This window comes from Cebidichthys violaceus, unplaced genomic scaffold (genome assembly GCF_023349555.1).
Source record: "Cebidichthys violaceus isolate CVI_PGR_0920_01 unplaced genomic scaffold, fCebVio1.0.p SCAF_45, whole genome shotgun sequence".
NCBI lineage: Eukaryota > Metazoa > Chordata > Actinopteri > Perciformes > Stichaeidae > Cebidichthys > Cebidichthys violaceus.
In genome coordinates, this window is record NW_027176650.1 from 570,001 (window position 1) to 592,500 (window position 22,500).

General features: G+C 42.6%; 1 protein-coding gene across 4 annotated transcripts in view; it reads right to left on the reverse strand.

Moving 5' to 3' along the window:
- Positions 1-4,393: 4,393 nt before the first annotated feature.
- The window catches only part of ankfn1a (ankyrin repeat and fibronectin type III domain containing 1a), a 54,581-nt gene continuing 36,474 nt past the window's right edge, over positions 4,394-22,500 (reverse strand). For 2 of the 4 annotated variants that reach the window (XM_068729262.1, XM_068729260.1), the window contains 14 exons: positions 21,521-21,611; positions 21,181-21,288; positions 17,636-17,735; positions 17,199-17,331; positions 16,774-16,890; positions 16,354-16,569; positions 16,046-16,212; positions 15,592-15,745; positions 15,115-15,283; positions 14,138-14,304; positions 10,474-10,690; positions 10,206-10,398; positions 8,394-9,160; positions 4,394-7,080 (listed from right to left, as the gene is read on the reverse strand). In XM_068729262.1, coding sequence (XP_068585363.1) covers positions 8,407-9,160; positions 10,206-10,398; positions 10,474-10,690; positions 14,138-14,304; positions 15,115-15,283; positions 15,592-15,745; positions 16,046-16,212; positions 16,354-16,569; positions 16,774-16,890; positions 17,199-17,331; positions 17,636-17,735; positions 21,181-21,288; positions 21,521-21,611 — 2,586 coding nt within the window. In that variant the 3' untranslated portion in view covers positions 4,394-7,080; positions 8,394-8,406. Of the gene's footprint in view, positions 7,081-8,393; positions 9,161-10,205; positions 10,691-14,137; positions 14,305-15,114; positions 15,284-15,591; positions 15,746-16,045; positions 16,213-16,353; positions 16,570-16,773; positions 16,891-17,198; positions 17,332-17,635; positions 17,736-21,180; positions 21,289-21,520; positions 21,612-22,500 lie in introns of those variants that run through there. The other 2 variants (XM_068729261.1, XM_068729263.1) reach the window with 2 other exon arrangements.

Genomic DNA, 22,500 nt, shown 5'->3' on the forward strand with positions numbered 1-22,500 from the left:
ACACAGAGACACACACACACACACACACACACACACACACACACACACACACACACAGACACACACACACACACACACACACACACAGGCATTTATCCAGTTGTGGAAAGTATCCAAGTACATTTACTCAAGTACGTTTGACGGTAGCGACGCCTTCCTATGAGATCGGTTTACTGCCCAGCCTCCATTAGCATATTGCTCTGTTTAAGAGTTAGCGTGTGTTAGCATGACGGCGTTAGCAGCAATATTCGTGATCAATTTGTGCCTCAATCACTCGTTGCCTTGAATACCCGACAGCACACGTTAATGTTGAACTATGATACTTGGTTCGGACCAGGAGACAACCTCTGGTTCTGTAAAGTTCTTCAGAGCTTCATGTGTTAAAGCTGCATTCTCTCTAGTGTCCAGCAGGAGGCGACTCCTCTGGTTGTATAGAAGTCTAGTCTAAAATGACTCTACTTCTCTCTTGATTTATTCCCTCAGTAAACATTGTAAACATGAGTTTATGGTCTCAATCTCTAGTTTACAGTCTTCTTCAATACAGCATGATGTTCATTTAGTACATTATGCTCCATTTAGAGTCAAACACACCATAAAGCAGGGGATGATTTAGGGGCGGGGCTACACAGTGATTGACAGGTCTCTACGTCACTCCTCCTCAGTCCAGATATGGTCACTTCCTGTATGCATGTTTCTTTAATCTCTGACATCACAGTCATTCTATAGTTTAATTTACTTATATTACAAACTGCTCCTTCAGCTACATACTGTGGTACTTCACTGGTGGTATTAGTACTTTTACTGCAGTGAAGGATGTGAAGACTTCTTCCAGCTCTGCTCACATTCTCTCTGCAGAAGAAGAGTTATTCCAGAGGAACAGATGTTGAACCAGATGTTGCTGCTCACTGTGAACTATTCAAATGTCAGCGATGTGAGTGTCTCTTTAAAGGCTCTGTTAGTTTCTCTTCCTGCATCTTGAGGTTTATTTAAGGTTGTTTTTAACATCCTGAATATTTAAAATGAACAGAAACTAAAGGAGACGTCTGCTTCAGTTTCCAGGTCTCAAGAGGTTCTAGATGTAGTGACTTCACTTTCCTCCTCAAAGAATAAATGGATCCTGTGGTTTGGACCGACGCTCCCAGAATGCTTTGCAGCGCTCCGCCAGCGTCGCTTCACGTTGGTTTAGTCAAGAAATTCCTTCAATCAGAGAGCTCACAGCTGACAGGAAGTGACACGACAACAGAGCGACAAAAGTACTTTTACTCAAGTACTACTTTCAGGTACTTGTACACCTGAGTATTTCCATTTCATGCAACCTTCTACTTCCACTACATCTTAGAGGTACATATTGTACTTTTTACTGTACTACATAAATATTGTACAGTAATATTTAATTAGCTTCACAGAGAAAATGGTTCAATCTGGTGGAAAATAATAAAAAGTACAATGTTGAAGTCAGAGATCTAAAGTCTGATATAATAGAATGAATGGTTTCATACTTTAATGGTTTCAACGGTTTTGTAGTTTAATGGTTTTGTAGTTTAATGTTTTGTAGTTTAATGGTTTTGTAGTTTAATGGTTTTGTAGTTTAATGGTTTTGTAGTTAAATGGTTTTATAGTTTAATGGTTTTGTACTTTAATGGTTTCACACTTTAATGGTTTTACTGGTTTTGTAGTTTAATGGTTTTATAGTTTAATGGTTTTGTAGTTTAATGGTTTTATGGTTTAATGGTTTTGTAGTTTAATGGTTTTAATGGTTTTGTAGTTAAATGGTTTTATAGTTTAATGGTTGTGTACTTTAATGGTTTCATACTTTAATAGTTTCATACTTTAATGGTTTTAATGGTTTTGTAGTTTAATGGTTTTAATGGTTTTGTAGTTTAATGGTTTTATAGTTTAATGGTTTTGTAGTTTAATGGTTTTATAGTTTAATGGTTCTGTAGTTTAATGTTTTATAGTTGAATGGTTTCATACTTTAATGGTTTTAATGGTTTTGTAGTTTAATGGTTTTATAGTTTAATAGTTTTGTAGTTTAATGGTTTTATAGTTTAATGGTTTTATAGTTTAATGATTTTGTAGTTTAATGGTTTTGTACTTTAATGGTTTTAATGGTTTTGTAGTTTAATGGTTTTGTAGTTTAATAGTTTTGTAGTTTAATGGTTTTGTAGTTTAATGGTTTTGTAGTTTAATGGTTTTATAGTTTAATGGTTTTGTACTTTAATGGTTTTAATGGTTTTGTAGTTTAATGGTTTTATAGTTTAATGGTTCTGTAGTTTGTTTTATAGTTGAATGGTTTTGTAGTTTAATGGTTTTGTAATTTAATGGTTTTATAGTTTAATGATTTTGTAGTTTAATGGTTTTATAGTTTAATGGTTTTATAGTTTAATGGTTTTGTAATTTAATGGTTTTATAGTTTAATGATTTTGTAGTTTAATGGTTTTATAGTTTAATGGTTTTGTAGTTTAATGGTTTTGTAATTTAATGGTTTTATAGTTTAATGATTTTGTAGTTTAATGGTTTTATAGTTTAATGGTTTTATAGTTTAATGGTTTTGTAATTTAATGGTTTTATAGTTTAATGATTTTGTAGTTTAATGGTTTTATAGTTTAATGGTTTTGTAGTTTAATGGTTTTATAGTTTAATGGTTTTGGACTTTAATGGTTTTAATGGTTTTGTAGTTTAATGGTTTTATAGTTTAATGATTTTGTAGTTTAATGGTTTTGTACTTTAATGGTTTTAATGGTTTTGTAGTTTAATGGTTTTGTAGTTTAATAGTTTTGTAGTTTAATGGTTTTGTAGTTTAATGGTTTTGTAGTTTAATGGTTTTATAGTTTAATGGTTTTGTACTTTAATGGTTTTAATGGTTTTGTAGTTTAATGGTTTTATAGTTTAATGGTTCTGTAGTTTGTTTTATAGTTGAATGGTTTTGTACTTTAATGGTTTTAATGGATTTGTAGTTTAATGGTTTTATAGTTTAATGGTTTTGTAGTTTAATGGTTTTGTAATTTAATGGTTTTATAGTTTAATGATTTTGTAGTTTAATGGTTTTATAGTTTAATGGTTTTATAGTTTAATGGTTTTGTAATTTAATGGTTTTATAGTTTAATGATTTTGTAGTTTAATGGTTTTATAGTTTAATGGTTTTGTAGTTTAATGGTTTTGTAATTTAATGGTTTTATAGTTTAATGATTTTGTAGTTTAATGGTTTTATAGTTTAATGGTTTTGTAGTTTAATGGTTTTGTACTTTAATGGTTTTAATGGTTTTGTAGTTTAATGGTTTTGTAGTTTAATAGTTTTGTAGTTTAATGGTTTTGTAGTTTAATGGTTTTGTAGTTTAATGGTTTTGTAGTTTAATGGTTTTATAGTTTAATGGTTTTGTACTTTAATGGTTTTAATGGTTTTGTAGTTTAATGGTTTTATAGTTTAATGGTTCTGTAGTTTGTTTTATAGTTGAATGGTTTTGTACTTTAATGGTTTTAATGGATTTGTAGTTTAATGGTTTTATAGTTTAATGGTTTTGTAGTTTAATGGTTTTGTAATTTAATGGTTTTATAGTTTAATGATTTTGTAGTTTAATGGTTTTATAGTTTAATGGTTTTATAGTTTAATGGTTTTGTAATTTAATGGTTTTATAGTTTAATGATTTTGTAGTTTAATGGTTTTATAGTTTAATGGTTTTGTAGTTTAATGGTTTTATAGTTTAATGATTTTGTAGTTTAATGGTTTTATAGTTTAATGGTTTTGTAGTTTAATGGTTTTGTAATTTAATGGTTTTATAGTTTAATGATTTTGTAGTTTAATGGTTTTATAGTTTAATGGTTTTATAGTTTAATGGTTTTGTAATTTAATGGTTTTATAGTTTAATGATTTTGTAGTTTAATGGTTTTATAGTTTAATGGTTTTGTAGTTTAATGGTTTTATAGTTTAATGGTTTTGGACTTTAATGGTTTTAATGGTTTTGTAGTTTAGCGACACTTTTGTCCTTCAGGCTCTGAGTGTTTGTATTTATTGATCTACAGTTTATAGATGTATTACAGGAGCTGAAGATCAACTTACAGAATAAATAACTCACATCTTTACCAACATGTTTGTCATGAATACAGACAACATGATCCAAACATTAAGAATCCAAAAAACGTGGGTTAAAAAATACTAGTACAATGAGATAAAGAGTAGAAGTAGTACAAGTACAACGATGGCCATAACTCACCACATCAGGTAACATTACCTTCGACTGGCAGAGCTTGACTCACATACCCAGAATGCATCAGATAATGACAGCAAGGAGGAAGACGAAGTGATGAAGAGCGTTTGTCCTCGATGCTCGGCCGCCCTATGAAACATATGCTTCAGTTAAAAAGTTTAATGAACACAGAAGACCAACTCTTGAAGTCACATCAACATGAGACAAACTTTATTTCAGTTGTTAAAATACATCCATTCATGTGAGTTCAGGTTACAAAATGCATGAAAACACTGGATCTTTATTTTACGCATTCCATAAAAAACAAACAACATTTCGTCCTTTTGGTGCAAATAAATAAAAGTCAGAAGTGACATCAAACCGGATTCATAAAGATGCAAAAATATACAAATACAAGTTTGTCTCCGTTTGTTTGTGTGCAGGTGAAGACAGAAATAAATAAGTGTCACATTACGAGCCCTCACAGGTTAACGAACAGTTTCTGAGCCAAAAGCTGTTTAACATTTCAAAATAAAAGCCTTTGTTTACATCAACAGCAGAGCCTCGAAATCCAAACATCAACGTTTTACATGAACAACGTTTCTACTGTGACTGTCAGTGATGCGGTGAAGAAGTTTAGTTTATTAAAACGTGGGATTCATCTTCAGATCATCGGTTAATATAACAGACAACCTTTTATTCTGAAAACCCAACAGTCCAAAAATGTCCCATTGGACTTAAAATCCATTTGTTTGACAGAAACACATTGTTTAGAAAATACACACGGCTCATTAATGTGCAGAAAAATGCTTTTTTTTACTGCTATGGAAGGCGTGACCCGCCACTCTGCCTCTGATTGGTTGGGGTTAGGAGAAGAATTTAAAGTAGGCGGGTCATAATATTTAACGTTGTGCTTTTGTCTGCAGCAGGTTTGGTGTTTTCTGAACAAATGGGACATTTTTCTGACTATTGGGGTTTTACAACGTTACCACAGTTACTTTAATAAATACAGCAACGAAAAACAAAACTCAAGTTGTGATGAAGTGAAATAAATGTTAAAGAGTTTTAACATCCAACTAAACATTAAAGGAACAGTTTAACAATTAGACTTCTTTTCTTTGTGAGAGTGAGAGTGAAGATGGATATCGATCTCATGTCTGTGGGTTACGGATGGAGATTAGCTTAGCTTAGCATAACGACTGGAAGCAGGGCCAATCGGCTAGCTTGGCTTCGTCCAGAGTTACTTCCTACAACCACATTATCCACAGATTAAACACAATATAATGTGTTAATTCAGAGTGTTTTTAATCTTCCGCTAGCTGTTTCCCTCTGCTGTCACTCTTTATGCTAAGCTAGGCTAACAGTCACAGGCTCAAGCTTCACACTGAACGTATACAAACTATTTCTAAATCAATCTTTTTCCTTTAACTCTCGTAAATAAACGTATTTATATCCGACTGTAACTTCACACACTAACGGAGGATTACTGCAGTACAGATGTTCTAGTCTCAGTACAAACTCTGCTTGTTGACAGTAAACTGCAGTATCTGAAAAACAACCTGTAAATGAATACTTCGTATACTTTATCATCATTAATCATCACATCGTTAATGATAGAAGCTGCCACAGGTAATGCCCAACTGCATCAAAGACACTCAATTAGCTTTTATTCCATAATTGCAATGTGCAAACATTAAAAATGCACTTTTAAAAGACGTGCAAACATCTGGAGAATCTGGATCGGAATCTTTTTTTTCTTCATAAAACATAAAAACAGAAACACGACAGCAAGTTCACCGAAGGAAGCCGAACAAAAGCAACAACGAACACCAGAGTCTGAGGACGAAGTGCAGAACGCTCGACATCAAGAGGCTGATCCAGGTTCATCTCTCCATATGTATTAAACGCAGGACCAGTAATAATAACCACAGAGCGGGGGGGGATCCCAAAGACATGGGATTATGAAGTCATAAAGTTAAGTTAAAATATAAAGTCTATACATATATATATATATATATATATTAATATAGTAAGTAGTAATTATTTATGTTCTGTGGTTTTGCTTTTTTTTGCAAATTTATAACTTTATAACCTCTGACCCCCCCCCCCCCCCACGAGCTGCATAAATGATATATATTTTGGACCAACAAGGGCCCTCATACCATCATACGTCGTTATCTAGTGTGAGTTTAAGATTCAAACTATAGTTTAATAAGAGAACATGAGGTCGAAATGCACGTCAGCCTCCTGAGGCCAAAACCTTTGATTAACCCTTTGATTAAACCTGATCTTCATAAACACAGGACAGAAGTTTAGATGAGAGGAGGAGGGGCTTCCCCCCCGACCCGTGACATCATCATGCTGAACCAGGAAGAGGCACAAACTGGACTCAAAGCTTCAGTCCAAAAACAAAACCACAGCTACAAACTACTTCATGCCCACAAAACACACCTCAGACTGCTCTGCAACATCTCAGGAAAATAGTAACAAAAATACTTTCTGGGCCCAAATATTCCTCGTGTCTTTGAACTCACCACAGTAAGGGTTCAACCACAAACAGACTAAACTGTACATTCACTTCACGTAGAGGAGGATCCACGACCTGAAGACAATCCACAATACTACAGAATTATTCAACTGAAAATACCTCATGATGAGCGGGTCACATGCAGAGTCAAAGTATGCAAAGGTCCTGGTGGGAGAAGAAGAAGGAGGAGGAGAAGCAGTACTTGGTTTCTCGTTGCATTGATTATTCTCTTTGTAACAGTCGATGCCATTCATGGGTTCTGAGGCTTGGAGGAGTTGAACCAGCAACTTTAGTTTAGTTTACAATCTGTGGAGGTCTGGAGGGGGGGGGGGGGGGGCGCTCGTCTTTAACAGGCCCGTCCAATCGTCACTGTGGTGGAGAGACAGACACAAAGAGACAGAGTGATAAAAAGACAGAGAGACAATGAGACAGAGAGACAAAGAGAAAGAGAGAGCGAGGCAAAGTGACAGAGACACAAAGAGTCAGAGAGACGGAGACAGAGACAGAAAGAGAGAAAAACAGAGAGTGACAGAGACAAAGAGACAGAGAGCGAGGCAAAGAGACAGATACACAAAGAGTCAGAGAGACAGAGACACAAAGAGACAGAAAGAGAGAGTGACAGAGACAAAGAGTCAGCGAGACAAAGAGACAGAGATACAAAGAGACAGAGACACAAAGAGACAGAGTGACAGAGAGACAAATAGACAGAGAGACAGAGACACAAATAGACAGAGATACAAAGAGACAATGAGAGAGAGACACAAAGAGACAGAGAGACAAAGAGACAGAGAGAGCGAGGCAAAGAGACAGAGACACAAAGAGACAGAAAGAGAGAAAGACAGAAAGAGACAGAGACAAAGAGTCAGCGAGACAGAGACAAAGAGACAAAGAGTCAGCGAGACAGAGACAGAGACACAAAGAGACAAAAATAAAAAGAGACAGAGAGAGCGAGGCAAAGAGACAGAGACACAAAGAGTCAGAGACAGAGACACAAAGAGACAGAATGATAAAAAGTCAAAGAGACACAGAGACAAAGAGACAGTGGTGTTGAGGTTATTTTACTTCAAACACATGATGTAAGTAAACAGAAGCAGCGTTCAGGTGAAGTGTTTTATGGTCATAATGACTAAACTTTTATCATATCTTCTTTATTTTCTGATGTCGTGTTTTGTACCTTCACTGCTGTTTATTTATTCTGTATTGTGTAATCTATATCTTAACGTGTTTTAAATAAAGTTTTCTTTAGGACCACGAAGGAAACCGACGGTCGCTTCACGTGAATGTCACACCAGCCGACGGGGCGTTTGAGGTCCGGACACGGATCCGGATCAGAATCTGCTGACTGATCTCAGAGCCTTCAAACGTCCTGTTGAGATGTTTAAGTTGAGCCTTTAACTGAACTGAAGTTTTGAGCGGATGATGTTTTAAATTTTCATGCTTCAACTTAAAAGCCGACATGAACGGTAAGTCATGAAAAGTGCAGAGGAAGACCATGTGATGTGGTCGAAAGCTCCGTGAAGAGGACCGTGATTTTTATAGAACCTCGACTCAATGTGTATTTCTGAGTCCATTTTCTTCCATTTTTAGTGCGTGACGACGGGCTGTGTGACTCTGCCGACTCTCTGGTGACCTACACTCAAGAGGGTCCCTGAACGCACCGCGTCGAAGCTCATCCTACCGACCTGCCGTCCGTCTCTACAGCGCGCTGCTGAGTATCTCCGACACCTGGGCGTTCGTTTGGTCGTCTGAGTCGACGTCCTGCGTGGCGCCTCCCTCTGGCTCCTCCCCCTCCACGACCACCGACACTCCTGGGGCCTTCGCCTCCTCCTGCTCCTCTTCCTCCCAGCTCCTCCTCTCGTGGCTGGGCGACGGCTCCTTGCAGGGCTCCACAAAGATCCTGCGGACGTGGGGCCGAGGCTCCCGCTGGCGGCCCTTGCGGCTCTCCAGGACGCAGGAGGCGTGGCTGATGAAGGTGGCGTCCCCGGGCGACGGCGGGTCCGGGTCCAGCTGCTTGGTGGTGTAGACCCCCTCGGATAAGGACCCCGTGTGGCTCTCCACGCTGTGGCCCCGGAGCCAGCGCTGGGGCCCGCTGAAGTACTGGCCCCGGTGGCTCCTGGAGAGCAGCTTGCGTTTGGCGGGGGGGTTGGCGAGGGCCCTCAGCGGGGGGGCCACGCCCTCCTGGGGGCTCCCGGACAGCGAGAGGCCCTCCAGGGTCCTGGTGGTGTCGGACAGAGCCGGGGACAGGGGGAGGGACGGGAACGTAGGGGAGGTCCTGAAGGTCCTGGGAGTGTCGCATAGAGCCGGGGACAGGGGGAGGTCTGTGAAGAACCGAGGGAACGTAGGGGAGGTCCTAGTGGTCCTGGAGAGGGAGGGGGAGCGAGGCAGACCGGAGAGGGAGTGGGGGAGGAGGGGGGAGAGACGGAGGTCTGAGGGGGGGCAGACGCTGTACCTGAGGGACGGAGACACAGAGGACAGTTTTATTATCGATACTCATCTCTGAAGACAACCTCCAGACAGGAAGTGACGACATCGTCTAAAGGTCGACCCAAAGCTCCCAACAATCCCAGGAAAGAGACCACTTCAACTAATACAGTATACACACTACAGTTCATGTACAAATACATCAAGATTTACCAAAATGACAAGATAGAAACAATTAAAACAAGCAGGAATGAAATGATCAACAAAGGTGTTTTCCTTCACAATTATATTTAAAAACAGATTGAATTCATACCTCTACTTGTACCTCTACCTGTACCTGTACTTGTACCTGTACCTCTACCTGTACCTCTACCTGTACTTGTAACTGTACCTCTACCTGTACCTCTACCTGTACTTGTACCTCTACCTGTACTTGTAACTGTACCTCTACCTGTACCTGTACCTCTACCTGTACTTGTACCTCTACTTGTACCTGTACCTCTACCTCTACCTCTACCTGCACCTCTACTTGTACCTGTACCTCTACCTGCACCTCTACTTGTACCTGTACCTCTACCTGTACCTCTACCTGTACCTGTACCTCTACCTGTACCTGTACCTGTACCTGCACCTCTACTTGTACCTGTACCTCTACCTGTACCTCTACTTGTACCTGTCCCTCTACCTGTAACTCTACTTGTACCTGTACCTCTACTTGTACCTCTACCTGTAACTCTACTTGTACCTGTACCTGTAACTCTACCTCTACCTATACTTGTACCTGTACCTGTCCCTCTACCTGTAACTCTACCTGTACCTGTACCAGTAACTCTACTTGTACCTGTACCTGTACCTCTACCTATACTTGTACCTGTACCTGTCCCTCTACCTGTAACTCTACCTGTACCTGTACCAGTAACTCTACTTGTACCTGTACCTGTACCTCTACCTGTACCTCTACCTATACTTGTACCTGTACCTGTCCCTCTACCTGTAACTCTACTTGTACCTGTACCAGTACCTCTACCTCTACCTCTACCTGTCGTCTTAGTGTTGGGTCTCACAGAACTGACCTGAGCTCGTGGATCTGGAGCACGTCTGGAGCGCTGCCGCCCAGCGAGTGAACGGCCTGCTGGGAGAGATCCTGAGCCGGGGAGTAGAGCAGGTCCAGGTCTCGGGGGCTCAGGGCGTCGCTGGAGTCGTAGTCGCTGTCGGTCGGCAGGAAAACCTCCGAGGACCCGTCCTCGTCCGATCCGAGCAGAGAGTCTGAGACACGGAGACAAAGACGTCCGAGTTAATATATCTGAATCTACGTTTTAAAGCCGCTGAGCGACGACTCACCGCTGACGGCTTTCCTCCGGCGGAGCTCCGGCGAGGGCGACGGTGTGGGCAGGAAGTCCATGTTGGAGGAGGTGGAGTCCGTCTTCTGCTGGTCGCTCTCCGCCGCGCTGACGTCCACCAGGCTGGTGACGGGGACGCCGCCGTGAGGCTGCTTGTAGCGAGCGTACTGGAGGGCATCAGTGATCCAACGGAGGTCACGACGCACCTCGTCCAGCTGCTGTTAGAGGTCAGAGGTTCAATTACCTCATTCATCATTTAACAAGAACACAAGAGTTTCATCTGGTTCACACAAGTACCTTTTAATAATATTATAAGTATTATTATTATTATTACTACAATAATAATAATTATATTATTATTTTATTCCTATAAGAGGAGAGGAGATGAGAGGAGGAGAGGGTAGGAGAGAGGATGAAACATGTCAATAGATTAATATTTATAACACTAAACATGGTGAATATGTAGATTTCATTGATTTTGTAAAATAAATGATCAAAGAAATTCAACTTGTGTTGACTGATGTCATCATCACATGTTCTAGTTCTCTACTTCTACTCATGAAGGTTCTGTTGAGACGTGTTCAGTGTGATGGTGAGAGGAAAGAGGTTGAGATGAAACCTGTGTTTGTTCTGGAGGAGAAAGAAGTAAAACACACACACACACACACACACACACACACACACACACACACACACACACACACACACACACACACACACACACACACACACACACACACACACACACACACACACACACACACACACACGATGACTCGGCTGGAAAGAATGCTGAGTCATCGGCATCAGAGGAAACATGGAGATTCCTGCTCCTCTCTTTGTTTACCAACAACAGCATTCACTCATTCATTCACATGAAGACTCTTCTTCTGTTACTCTTCTTCTTCTGCTGTTACAGACTTCTTCATCTGCTGTTACTCTTCTTCTGCTGTTACTCTTCTTCTTCTGCTGTTACTCTTCTTCTGCTGTTACTCTTCTTCTGCTGTTACAGATGTCTTCTTCTGCTGTTACTCTTCTTCTTCTGCTGTTACTCTTCTTCTTCATCTGCTGTTACTCTTCTTATTCTGCTGTTACAGACGTCTTCATCTGCTGTTACTCTTCTTCTGCTGTTACTCTTCTTCTGCTGTTACTCTTCTTCTTCTGCTGTTACAGACTTCTTCTTCTGCTGTTACAGACTTCTTCATCTGCTGTTACTCTTCTTCTTCTGCTGTTACTCTTCTTCTTCTTCTGCTGTTACAGACTTCTTCATCTGCTGTTACTCTTCTTCTTCTGCTGTTACAGACTTCTTCTTCTGCTGTTACAGACTTCTTCTTCTGCAGTTACAGACTTCTTCTTCTGCAGTTACAGACTTCTTCTGCAGTTACAGACTTCTTCTTCTGCAGTTACAGACTTCTTCTTCTGCTGTTACTCTTCTTCTTCTGCTGTTACTCTTCTTCTTCTGCTGTTACTCTTCTTTCTGCATGGATCACGCTCTGAGGACGTGTGTCTCGTCTGCAGCTTCACAGATCTGTGGTTTAAGACAAACTGAGACAAGGAGCAGCTCTCTGCTCAGCGTCACTGAGAGAGTGTGTGTGTGTGTGTGTGTGTGTGTGTGTGTGTGTGTGTGTGTGTGTGTGACAGCGTTCAAGGACACACTCTTCCTCCTCTTCATCATCGTCGGGTGAATCTCTTTCTTGTTGTCTCATTTTGACGGTCAAGGTCGTAAAGATTCATAATCTGTGATTATGATGGAATCTTTATTTGAAAGATTGAATTCAATAAAGAGATATTTAATGAGATAAAAACATCTTTGTTTTTATTAGTTTTGAGTTTAGGAGCACATGACAGCTTTTTAATAAATAACACAAGAAGAAGAAGTTTCAGACGCTTCAACCGTCTGAAACTTCATTCAACATGTGGTGAGTCCAAACAGACTGTCCAATTAGACAACGGCATCACGTCATCTTCACACACACACACACACACACACACACACACACACTGATCAGTATTATTTTTATTTTTCCCCTGACATTCCCTCTCTCTCAATTTGTGGTCGGGGGGCCACTTTTTTCCGAGCTTTAAAATGGCAGACAGAGAGCTAGACGGTCTCTCTCTCTCTCTCACACACACACACACACACACACACACACACACACACACACACACACACACACACACACACACACACACACACACACACACACACACACACACACACACACACACACACACACACACACACACAAGCTCCTGGTGGTTTTGTGGTCGTCTCCATTAGCGGTGAGCTCTTCAGACTTTAACCAGCTGCTCATCAGCTTCAATAAACTAACAATATTATTACATTTAACAAGTGCTGGGCAGCTTAACGCGTTATTATCTCATTAACGCATTCATTAATTAACGCTGACAATTATTTTATCGCGCATTAACGCAGTTTGTTTTGATTATCAGCGGAGTCCTTCAAGTCTGAAGTATCACTTAAATACAATCCACACCGTTGATGTCAGCAAATCACGAAACCAGCGTGTGGAGAAGTCTTCATCAATACGTTGATGCAGCGTGTGGAGAAGTCTTCATCACTACGTTGGTGCAGCGTGTGGAGGAGTCTTCATCACTACGTTGGTGCAGCGTGTGGAGGAGTCTTCATCACTACGTTGATGCAGCGTGTGGAGAAGTCTTCATCACTACGTTGGTGCAGCGTGTGGAGGAGTCTTCATCACTACGTTGATGCAGCGTGTGGAGAAGTCTTCACCACTACGTTGATGCAGCGTGTGGAGAAGTCTTCATCACTACGTTGGTGCAGCGTGTGGAGGAGTCTTCATCACTACGTTGGTGCAGCGTGTGGAGGAGTCTTCATCACTACGTTGGTGCAGCGTGTGGAGAAGTCTTCATCACTACGTTGGTGCAGCGTGTGGAGAAGTCTTCATCACTACGTTGATGCAGCGTGTGGAGAAGTCTTCATCACTACGTTGATGCAGCGTGTGGAGGAGTCTTCATCACTACGTTGATGCAGCGTGTGGAGGAGTCTTCATCACTACGTTGATGCAGCGTGTGGAGGAGTCTTCATCACTATGTTGATGCAGCGTGTGGAGGAGTCTTCATCACTATGTTGATGCAGCGTGTGGAGGAGTCTTCATCACTATGTTGATGCAGCGTGTGGAGGAGTCTTCATCACTATGTTGATGCAGCGTGTGGAGGAGTCTTCATCACTATGTTGATGCAGCGTGTGGAGGAGTCTTCATCACTATGTTGATTGTATTCATGTTGCACAGCAGTGGAACGTTTAAATAAAGTCACACTGAGCACAGATAGTAGAAATATAACTGATACTGTGTGAAGAATACTGATGTTAACAAGAACCTGATCTGTTTAAAGTGATTCAAACCAAATGTTGTTGTACTTTTGTTCATATAGCAGTACTTATAGCAGAAATCTCTTCTCTTCAGGAAGATGACCATGCTCTCTGACTGAAAGCTCCCACCAGACTGAGATTAATGAATCAAACCACATATTGAAAAACATGTTTAAACTAAATCCAGAGACACAGAAGAGTTTGTTCGGTCCCTGAAATGCTGGGATCCTCCCAAAGCATTCTGGGTAACGTGGGTCAGTGTTTTGTGCTGTACGAGGATGAAGGTAAACCCTGCGAGTCGGTTCCTCACCTGGATGTAGTCCAGGATCAGCTGGTGTCTCTGTTTAGCCGACGCAACCTCGCCGTCGCTGATGGCTTCTCGCAGTGCCTGCTGGGTAATGAGAGCGTCCAGGTCCAGCACGGAGGACAGGCGGCAGTACAGACTGATGAACTTCTCTTTGAAGGTGCAGAAGTGAACTGAAGGGAGGAAGAAACACAGAGAGGAAGAAGAGCCAATGATGGAAATAAATCCACGACTAGAAAGTTCTCAATTTACCAAAACAAAATAAAACCACAAGCTGACATAAAAACATTCTGCAGAAGAAAAACAAATACGTCTTCAACAAACAAACATTTACAACATTCTGTATTTAAGAAAACAACAACTGTTGGAAGTGAGAGGACAGAATCTATAATCTGGAATTATAACCCGTGTTAATCTGGATGACAGCTGGTGATAATCTGGGACTTTTTTGGGTGAAATTTGGTATAAAAGTGGCATAAATCTGTTCCCATGTTCAGAGAGTTTCCCTCAGAGAGACGCAGCTGGTGAGGAGGTCAGTGTGTGTACAAAGAGGCAGTATTGTGCAGTGTGTATGGGTGTTATTGACACATTCTTGTGTGTGTGTGTGTGTGTGTGTGTGTGTGTGTGTGTGTGTGTGTGTGGGGGGGGGCGTCCTGCTGGAGCCTGCAGACTGATTTAGTGCTGCTCCCTGCAGACGGAGGTGTGTGTGTGTGCGTGTGTGTGTGTGTGTGTGTGTGTGTGTGTGTGTAACACAGCTCAGTCTGTCCCCCTCAGCACAGACAACCTGCATGAAGCTGCAGTGATGTGTGTGTAGCATTGTAACTCCTTTGTGTTGTGTTTAATCTACATTGATGCTTCTTATTCCATAAAATGAATAACGAATGAACAACTGTCATCTGAAAAGTAGCCGGTTACTAACTACGTGTGTGTGTGTGTGTGTGTGTGTGTGTGTGTGTGTGTGTGTGTGTGTGTGTTGTTGTTACCGAGCTCAAACATCTGCAGAGGGAGGTGGAGGAACCCTGACAGGGGGGTGTAGGGGTTGGACTGTCCGGGGGCGGAGCAAACGTCGTCGGCCGCCGGCAGCAGCAGCAGGAAGGAGACGCCGTGACCGAGCTCAACAACCTCCTGACTGTAGAGGCGGAAGTGACGGGCCTGCGCGCGCGCACACACACACACACACACACACACACACACACACACACACACACACACACACACACACACACACACACACACACACACACACACACACCTGGATGATAATCTGTGATAATTTGGACAATAACAGTGAAAATCAGATTTCAATAAAGGAAAACCTGAAGCTTAAAAAAGTAAAGCTGCAAACTGTTTCTTAACCTCTGAACGATAAAAACAACATTTAAATAAATTTACATGAAACTACTACTAAAGATAACTACTTTATATAACAGACGCGTCCTCGTTATGTTAGTGAGCTGTACCTGAGGCAGAGGTAGGTTCAGGTGCTTCAGCAGAGACTTGATCGCCGTCTGCAGCTCGTAGTACAGTAAAGGGGCGTGGCTTTCTGGACTGGGCTCCGCCTCTTCGCTCTTGTCACCTGAAGCCGACAGCGTCTGGATCCAGTCCCACTCGTCCCTGAACCACCATTCAATATGATATCAATAATATGTATTAATGTATTTAATATAAGATGTTTGGAGCTTCACATCTGCTGCAGTAAAATGAGAGGTTTTCTAAAGGGACTCTGGTGCTCAGAAACACTACCGCTTCAGTCCACAGGGGGCACCAGAATTGACACTGAATGAAAAGGTTCCTCGTAGTAAGTGAAGTCTGATTTTAAAGAAAAGATTTGTCCACCGGCAGGAATGTTGAATTATGACTGTAAATGAAGTGTTGTTATCTCCGACTTTAACTCATCGGTGTGTGTTTTTATACCTGGACACGTTGGCGTTTTCTCTTATGCGGCTGTGACAAAGCATGTTGGGGGTCCGCTGGGACACCAGGACTTTGATCTGGTCTACAGAGCTGCTGAGCTTCAGGTAACCCAGGTAGAGTCCCGGGGCCAGACGGTGGGTGCTGCGCCGCTGGTATGCCAGGATGTCCTGCAGGAGTTAACGTTAGCATCAGACGTCTGGATCTTAAGTTATCAGAGGAACAAGCTGAGCTAACGTTAGCATCAGACGTCTGGATCTTAAGTCATCAGAGAGTCTTTAGAGACTCTTAGGTCCGAGGAGCTTCCTCACCTGTATGGTGATGATGAGGATGTCGAGGGCGTACGGTTCCTCAGGTGTGGACAGGGACTTTCTCTGGCTCTGCAGCTTGGTCACCTGCATCCACTTCCCGCTGAGCAGCGAGTGCTGGCTCTCCACGTCGCGGATGGTCACCAGCAGCACGTTGCCGTGTCGATCCTTGATGGGCTCATAGTGGACCCGGCCCAGGTTGTGAGTCCCCAGGAGGTTCTGCAGGACGAGTCGGTACACACACACACACACACACACACACACACACACACACACACACACACACACACACACACACACCTTCATATGTTAGAACACGTTTATAACAATCAAATGATTTATAAGTATAGATATATAATCTGCACTGAGTTTTCCTTTGTGACGACGTCACGTTCAGGTCTTGTGGGTCTTTTGGGTTCTGACCTGCAGCTGGCTGGTGGCGGTGAGCATCTTGTGCCGAGCCTGCAGGGTGGAGGACGAAGACATGGACACCGACATACTCTGTCTCAGCCACCGGACGTCCTCCCACATACAGGACAGCTGCAGAGACAGACAGACATTATTTATCTAAACTGAGCAGCTTCTATTGTTTATTTTCTATTATTTATTAAACAGCTGGATCTTAAGTTATCGGAGAAACAAGTTGAGCTAAAGTTAGCATCAGACGCCTGAATCTTAAGTTATCGGAGAAATAAGCTGAGCTAACGTTAGCATCAGACGTCTGGATCTTAAGTTATCGGAGAAATAAGCTGAGCTAACGTTAGCATCAGACGTCTGGATCTGCATAAAGATGGAGACCACGTACTGCTTTGCATGCTGGGTAATAAAGGCCCCGTAGCAGCCGTTACCTTGGTGAACCAGAGGAAGTCCTGCATTAAGGAGCTGCTGTAGGAGTCGTCCACCTCCACGATGGGGATCTGGTCCTCGGCCGTCACCAGTAAACTGTCCTTGTGGTAGAAGACAGCAGCCAGGTAGATCCCCCTGTAGACCCACAACACGGAGCATTGAAACCAGGTCTAGTGATGGACAGGATGTGTGTCTCTTCTATTGATGTCATTGATAACGTCAGAGAACTGAAGCGTTCAAACAAACAGCAGCAAATACTGACTTTGATGGGGACTATTTCCAGCGGCGGATTAATCCGCGTTTAGTGAGTATTTGTGGCAGCAGGAAACAGATATTATGTATATTTATATATATATTTATACTTCTTTAAGGGTCCTGTGTCAAATCAGATGTTTTTATTTACGTCTGTTTTTGTCTCCTAAAGACCTTCAGAACAAACCTCCTCAGAGTCTTCACAAACTTGTTGGAGGAGTTAAAGAGATGCTTCAGACTTCTGGAGACAGACTGCTTCCTGCTCGGGTTCTGGAGCTTTGAGGAGTCTGCAGACAGGAGGAGGAGGAGGAGGAAGAGGAGGAGGAAGAAAGAAGAAGAAGAATGAACGTAGTTAACATCAGTAGAGGTCTACTGTTACTGATCCATCAACGAACGATGTTCTTCATCAATAACATGAAGACATCTTCTGACAAAGGTCACTGTGTGTGTGTGTGTGTGTGTGTGTGTGCGCGAGAGTGAGTGAGTGAGTGAGTGAGTGAGTGAGTGAGTGAGTGAGTGAGTGAGTGAGTGAGTGAGTGAGTGAGTGCGAGCGAGCGAGCGAGCGAGCGAGCGAGCGTGCGTGCGAGCGAGCGAGCGAGCGAGCGAGAGAGAGAGAGAGAGAGAGAGAGAGAGTGTGTGTGTGTGTGTGTGTGTGTGTGTGTGGAGTCACTCTCCCATGTTGGCCGTCTGACTGAACGTTATCTTATCTGGTTTCTTTCCTTTGTCCATCTCCTCCTCTCCTACTCTCCTACTCTCCTCCTCTCCCTCCTCTCCCTCCGGCCCGATGAAGACGAAGATGAAGACCGACTGCTCAGTGATGCCAATCTCCAGACCACAGCGCCACGTTTTACTACGGGTCATTAAACGTCTCACGACCACCAACATGTAAACAGAGCTGGAGGAACCTCACACATGTTAGAAAGGAGGAGGAGAAGAGAGGGAGGAGGACGAGGAAGAGAGGGAAGAAGAGGAGGAAGAGAGGGAGGAGGAAGGAGAAAGAGTAGGAGGAGGAGAAGAGAGGGAGGAGGAAGAGAGGGGGGAGGAGGAGAGGGAGGAGGAGGAGAGGGAGGAAGAGGAGGAGGAAGAGGAGAAGGAGGAAGAAGAGGAGGAGAAGAGGGAGGAAGAGGAGGAGAGGGACAAAAAGGAGGAAGAAGGAGGAGGAGGAATACAGGGAGGAGGAGGAGGTAGAAGAGGAGGAAGAGAGGGAGGAGTAGGAAGAAAAGGAGGAGAAAGAAGAGGAGAGGGAGGAAGAGGAGGAGAAGGAGGAGGAAGAAGAGTCCTCCTGACTGTCCTTCACTGATCCAGACCACCTCAGGACTGTCTGATGGGATGACAAGAGCGTAACCATGGCAACATAGAGCTGCAGCATGTTTCGGTTTGTATCTCCACACACACACACACACACACACACACATACACACACACACACACACACACACACACACACACACACACACACACAGGTCTGTGTGTGTTAGCGTAGGTGGATCATGTGACATGAAGTCACTCTGAATAAATAAACAGCTGATTAACGAGGTCACCGTCAGATGGAAGCTTCAGTCCTGATGATGTCGTGAATGTTTGTAATTATAAAACAGCCAATCAGGGCCACCGTAGGTCAAACATGAATACACTACAGAGAAGAAGAGACAGAAAGAACATGACAGGAAAGGTGTGTATGTATCTCCATCTTTACCGTAATGACACACCTATAGGAGCACCGTGTTTAACGCCGTTGGCTGTCTTTACCATAATAACATGCCTATAGGAGCATGAGGTTGATCCAACCTTGAAAAGTGAAGTGATGTTGTTCCATAAAAAAAAATGGAAAATGGAGTTTTTTTTATTTTGTTCTGTCAGACAGAACAAAATGTGGGACTGGCCCTTTAAACAGAACATAAATATAGAGTTAATCTCAGTTTCTATAAGGCAACACATAACTCACTGTTCCGGACACACACACACACACACACGCACGCACGCACGCACGCACGCACGCACGCACGCACGCACGCACACACCATAAATTAAGACCTCGAGGCTTCTAAATGAGCTCTATAGTGGCTTTATACCTGTAAAATTATTAATTTCACACTTATTTTTGGCTCTGAGAATAAATTGTAGAAATACACACACACACACACACACACACACACACACACACACACACACACACACACACACACACACACACACACACACACACACACACACACACACACACACACACACACACACACACGATGGGTGTATATTACATCTGGGATAATGACTAATTGAGTGAGCACTCAACACAGTAATTCAAACACACACATAAATTACTTTTGAGGTTATTCTACATGGTGCTGTGTGTGTGTGTGTGTGTGTGTGTGTGTGTGTGTGTGTGCGCACGCTGGCAGTGACAACTGACATCATGACTATTCACTCGAAGTGGGTTGAGTGACGGTGAGTTTTTTCAACACAGCGTCACTCTGTGTCTGTACTCTATGTACTCTACCTGTTCAGGTACTATGTACTCTACCTGTTCAGGTTCTCTGTACTCTACCTGTTCAGGTACTATGTACTCTACCTGTTCAGGTACTCTGTACTCTACCTGTTCAGGTACTTTGTTCTCTACCTGTTCAGGTTCTATGTTCTCTACCTGTTCAGGTACTCTGTACTCTACCTGTTCAGGTACTTTGTTCTCTACCTGTTCAGGTTCTATGTTCTCTACCTGTTCAGGTACTCTGTTCTCTACCTGTTCAGGTACTCTGTTCTCTACCTGTTCAGGTACTCTGTACTCTACCTGTTCAGGTTCTCTGTTCTCTACCTGTTCAGGTTCTCTGTTCTCTACCTGTTCAGGAACTCTGTTCTCTACCTGTTCAGGTACTCTGTTCTCTACCTGTTCAGGTACTCTGTTCTCTACCTGTTCAGGTACTCTGTTCTCTACCTGTTCAGGTACTCTGTTCTCTACCTGTTCAGGAACTCTGTTCTCTACCTGTTCAGGTACTCTGTTCTCTACCTGTTCAGGTTCTCTGTTCTCTACCTGTTCAGGTTCTCTGTTCTCTACCTGTTCAGGAACTCTGTACTCTACCTGTTCAGGTACTCTGTTCTCTACATGTTCAGGTTCTCTGTTCTCTACCTGTTCAGGTTCTCTGTACTCTACCTGTTCAGGTTCTCTGTTCTCTACCTGTTCAGGTTCTCTGTTCTCTAAAGTAAAGTTCATGTGGCGCAGCGATGTGTTTGAGATCATTAAAGTGCAGCAGAGAGAATCTAAACTTCTCTCCTGCTTTAACTGAACCCTTAAAGACTTTCTGTACGTTCATCTCTCTGTAGCTCACCTTGACTTCATCGTGTCACGAGGAATGAAAAGAACTTCAGCTTTCAAAGATTTTTTTCTGCAAGAAGCTTTCAGATTCTCTTTATTTCTGTTTTCTAAAACTCATGTTTGTTTTCAATCTTGTTCAAGGTTTCATTTCCATCACGATTCGATGTCTGACTCCCACTTCTTCTGTCATCACACTGACAGGATGCACCTTTTACAAATCTGCATCTTTATGTTGTTATTTTGGCAAATTATTAAATAGTAGAGCTTTAAAGAGCGTCTGGATGAGGAGGAGATCTTACAGCTGTGGGGCCCAACAGAGCCGACACAACCTAATCAAACAAGGACTTAGATGAAGACAAAAGGTGAAGTTTGCTGACAGACCTTTATGGACACGTCTTGTATTAAAGCATCAGAAAACAACTCACCTCCGCAGCAGTAGTGTGTGTGAGTAGCTCGGACCTGCTGCAGCAGACGCTCCATGGCCTCGATGTGGCCCCGCCTCCTGGGCTCCCGACCGTCGCTCTCTCTCCAATCTGAACAAAAGACCAGAGGACCGACAGTGAGAGGACGTCCTCAACAAAAGACCAGAGGACCGACAGTGAGAGGACGTCCTCAACAAAAGACCAGAGGACCAACAAATCAACGATGGTTTTTGAACCGACGACAGTCGTCTCTACTGATGAGGTAATCGCTGGCTGACTCAAAGAGGAAAGACGTTCTTCTAGAATGTGCTGTATTGATCAGAGTCGATCAGTGTAAACTCACTGGAGGGAGCTGCTGATGGAGGCAGGCAGGAGGCCGGAGGACCCCATCCCTTCATGTTGTACGCCGACACCCGGACGTAGTAGAGTCGACCCTGAACCGCAAGAACACACAGCAGCACGTCAACGTCCATCAAGACCAGGAACGCTCCAGGTTACACCAAGTAAAGATGGCAACCGTTGACTTTACACAAAAAGAAATCCACTGCTTCTCCTGACACACTAGAATACACACACACACACACACACACACACACACACACACACACACGTATTAAAGAAAGAATGTGCAGGACCTTCATCTGAAAGGAGACATTCACAGAGTCCATGAGAAGATGGTTTCTCAGAAACACGCAGCCTATAATCATAATAATGAATCATGTTGCCTTGATGTTCCTCTTTGAGTTAGAGATCAGCTATTTTAACTCTGTATGAATGTTCATAACAGAGTTCATCAGATGAAGGAAGTGAAGTATGTATTCAGCTCAGAGAAGCTCAGTCTGTGACTCTCTCTACAAAGTGGTCAGGGACACGGAAAAGTTTGCTTCTCGTGGTCGTTTGTGTGTCTTTCTCGTCATTTTGTGTCTCTGTGTCTCTTTGTGGTTGTTTTGCTCCTTCATGTAGTAAGCTGTCATGTCTTTGAGGTCATTCTGTGTCTCTTTGTGGTCGTTTTGTGTCTCTCTGAGGTCATTCTGTGTCTCTTTGTGGTTGTTTTGAGTCTCTTTGTGGTCGTTTTGTGTCTCTCTGAGGTCATTCTGTGTCTCTTTGTGGTTGTTTTGTGTCTCTTTGTGGTGGTTTTGTCTCTCGTCGTTTTACGTCTCTTTGTGGTTGTTTTACGTCTCTTTGTGGTCATTCTGTGTCTCTTTGTGGTTGTTTTACGTCTCTTTGTGGTCATTCTGTGTCTCTTTGAGGTTGTTTTACGTCTCTTTGTGTCTCTCTGAGGTCATTCTGTGTCTCTTTGTGATTGATTTGAGTCTCTTTGTG